Raw genomic sequence first — 3,706 nt, forward strand, 5'->3', positions numbered from 1 at the left:
AACTAATAGTTCATGATACACATTATGTAGTGTATGTAATTCTTTTTTCTTTTGGTATGTAATAATTATTTATATATTTTTATTTAATCATTTAAAATCTTTTGGAATAACTATTCTCGTCAATACATTTTTTATTATGGAAAATTTGTGTTCCACAATTCTAATAAAGAAAGATATAAATTAAACTAACTCACTATAATATCTAATTTATCTCAAAAAATATATCATTTCAATAAAATTACTCAAAATATTTGACAAAATTAACCCACTCATTTTTTATAGTTTTATCGAATTAATCTAATGTTTAATGATATACATCGAGTAAATTACATCTCTCGAGGTTAAAATCATTACAAATAACAACAATAATAACTAAGTGGAATCGGTTACATAAATCAAACGATGTGTCATTGTACTTTATTATGTATCATGTCTATAAAAAGATCATTTACATGTAGATCTTGTTTGACCACTTCATGGATGGTTTTCTTAGGTCTTTTTCTGTCTTTCACCCCTTATCCATTTTCCATCTCATCCATCCTCTTGATTAGGTGTTCTGTCGGTCTTTTTCTCACATGTCCAAACCACTTGAGACGCGATTCAACTATCTTTTTCACAATGGATGCTACTCCACTCTCTCCCTTATATCTTCGTTCCTTATTTTATCCAATCGCGTATGACTACTCATCCATCTCAACATCTTCATTTCTGCCAGCTTAATATCGTTAATGTTAAAATTTTTTATATTAAAAGATAGTAGCTTATTCTTTATTATCTATATCTTTAATGACACATTTCTCCAATTAATTGACAATAAAATTAGTAACTAAAAAAATTAAAACTTTATAAGAAGATTAGTAGAGTGATAAAAAAAAAAAATAATAATAATAATAATAATAATAATAATAATAATATATAAACCTAACTTCTGTATACATTCATGAGTCTTGTGCTTTCTTTAGCTTCTTCTCCTTCATCATCTCTGAAGTAAGATTATTTAGCCAAGTCTTAATAATTTTTTCACAGGTGATGATGACCTAACTAAATTTGATTGCCAATTAAAGATATAGTAGCAAGAATAATGTCTACGTATGTTGAAATTCCTATCTTAGACATATCACAACCTTTGCAACCTTCTTCACTGTCCTCTCTCACCAAAGCAGCCAAAGAGTGGGGATTCTTCCACATCATCAACCATGGAATCTCCAAAGATCTTTGCATCCAACTCCAATCACTATCCAAACAATTCTTCAGCCTCCCTTATGATACAAAACTCAAGCTTGGCCCTTTTTCATCTCTTAAATCTTACACTCCCCATTTCATTGCATCTCCTTTCTTTGAGAGCCTCAGAGTTAATGGACCTAACTTCTATGTTTCAGCTAAGAGTTCTTCAGATCTACTCTTTGATAAACAAGATTCCAAATTAAGGTAATAATAAAGTATGTGCAAATTAACCTTTTTTTTCCATCACTATACTATGTTTATCTATATTCAGCATGCTTAATTACTTGAATTACTAATAATCCTTTCTTGATTTCATTTTAAATTCTCTGTTTTAATTATTTATATAGCTCATATTTTCACGATTTTAGGAATAAATTAAAATAGTGAATGACAAAAAAATTATATTTTCATCATTTCCTAAATATAAAATCTTAAAAATAAGAAATATATATATAAATAAAAATAATAGCGAAAACCAAATAGAACTCACCACTACTTGCCTAGAACCATTCTTAGGATGTAGGTTGTTTTTGCTAATGCAAGTTAACACAGATGAACGAGGGTTTGTGTCTTTTAATCATCTCTTTTAAGTTTGATTCTTTCTGAAAAATAAGAATAGAGTTTGTTTGTTTGGGAGAGTCGTCCATTTTATGCTTCTGCAATATCTAAGGAATTAGTTATTGGGCTTTCGACCTAATAGATGCCCTGGTACAATCCAAAAAAAAAAATGATGTATGTTGTTTTTTTTTTTTTCAAAATTAAAGTAGTGATTTTATCACTTAATATTTAAAATGATTTAAAAAAGTTGAGAACTATTTTTTGTATTCTTCTTTTATAAAATTTATACAAATTTGTGAAAAGGTGTTTTTTCTCAAAACTTTCACTATGCATATTTTCTTTTTCTTTTTTTTTTTTTGGCCATAAAATAACTAAAACAAATATTAATGCAACTTATTAATTATTAGTCTCATGTATTTTTTATGTAGTGAGATGCTGCAAGAATATGGTAATAAGATGGAAGAATTGTCAAAGAAAATCCTAAGGGCAGTGTTGATGAGTTTAGGGGAAGGAATTGAGAAGAAGTTTCTTGAATCTGAATTCAGCAAGTGCCATGGTTACTTCAGAATAAACAATTATTCATCATCACAAGTAGAAAATAATAATATTATTATCGAAAAAGAAGAAGAAGAAAATGATGATGAAGAATTATTAGTTGAGGGTCTTGGAATGCACACTGATATGAGTTGCATAACAATCCTATACCAAGATGAAATTGGAGGGCTTCAAGTGAGATCGAAAAATGATAATAATAATAATAATAACGAAGGAGGAGGAAGAGAAAAATGGATAGACATAAAATCCTCAGAAGGAACCCTAGTTGTGAACATTGGAGACATGTTACAAGCTTGGAGCAATGATAAATTAAGATCTTCAGAGCATAGAGTTGTTTTGAGGAAGCCATCAATAGTGAAGAAGAATAATAGTAGGTTTTCATTGGCATTTTTTTGGTGCTTTGAGGATGAAAAGATTATTTTGGCTCCTGACGAAGTTGTTGGTGAAGGGAACAAGAGATTTTACAAGCCATTTTTGTGCTTGGATTATTTGAAGTTTAGAGAGAATAATGTGAGAGGAAAATTTGAAAAGGTTGGTTATACAGTCAAGGATTTTGCTGGGATTAAAGCACAGCTTTGATGAATAATTATGGTTTTTTTTTTAGAAAAAAAAAAAAAGAAATCTATTATATATTCATTCTTAGCTTAGCTTGTTGATTATATTGAATGAAGCTCCTCTTGTGTGTTTAATTACATTTTACATGATCATCATGTCATGTTTGATTAGAGAATATATGTAAATTAATATATAATTAGGAGTTTATATACATTACTTGCTTCTTGATGATGTTGTTATTAGGATTTGGTAATTGTTAGTTATAGTCTTATACTGCAGGTTTTAGCTGTGTTGTAACTTAAATGTGATAATGATAAGTTGTAGTTATGTTTTAACCTATTGTAATGTCTTCCTAAAAATATGATAGTTAAAATGAAATATACGACCATATATTAAGTAATTTAGTTAAATATATAAATAATTTAATAATTTTTAATTATTATTTTTAAGATAAAATATATTTTTTATTTTTAAAAATTTTACAAGTATTTTTAAATTTTATTTTATTTTAATTTTATTTAAAAAAATTTTATTTATATTAAATATGTTTTTTATAATTAAATTTTAAAAAAATTTAAGATTAATATAACAATAATATTTGACAATCAAGAGCGAGTTATTTGTGTTAAAATTTGTCCTTGTGAAGCTGAGTCCTAAATTTTTTAAAAAAATTATTTTTTAGGTAAATAAAAAATTTTTAAGATAAAATTAAAATAAAATAAAATTTAAAATATATTTTTTTAATTTTTAACAAATTTAAAAAAAATTTTACTTTATCTTTATTTTTATATGAAAAAAACATCTTTATATAAGT

General features: G+C 26.3%; 1 protein-coding gene across 1 annotated transcript; it reads left to right on the forward strand.

The window, feature by feature from the left end:
• Nucleotides 1–942: 942 nt before the first annotated feature.
• Nucleotides 943–3,227, forward strand: LOC112744101 (gibberellin 20-oxidase-like protein). The gene is made up of 2 exons (XM_025793596.3): nucleotides 943–1,428; nucleotides 2,211–3,227. The coding sequence occupies exons 1-2, from the start codon at nucleotides 1,082–1,084 to the stop codon at nucleotides 2,914–2,916; spliced, it is 1,053 nt and encodes a 350-aa protein (XP_025649381.1). The 5' UTR covers nucleotides 943–1,081; the 3' UTR covers nucleotides 2,917–3,227.
• Nucleotides 3,228–3,706: the final 479 nt, after the last annotated feature.

Source organism: Arachis hypogaea, chromosome 14, assembly GCF_003086295.3.
Source record: "Arachis hypogaea cultivar Tifrunner chromosome 14, arahy.Tifrunner.gnm2.J5K5, whole genome shotgun sequence".
NCBI classification, from domain to species: Eukaryota; Viridiplantae; Streptophyta; class Magnoliopsida; order Fabales; family Fabaceae; genus Arachis; species Arachis hypogaea.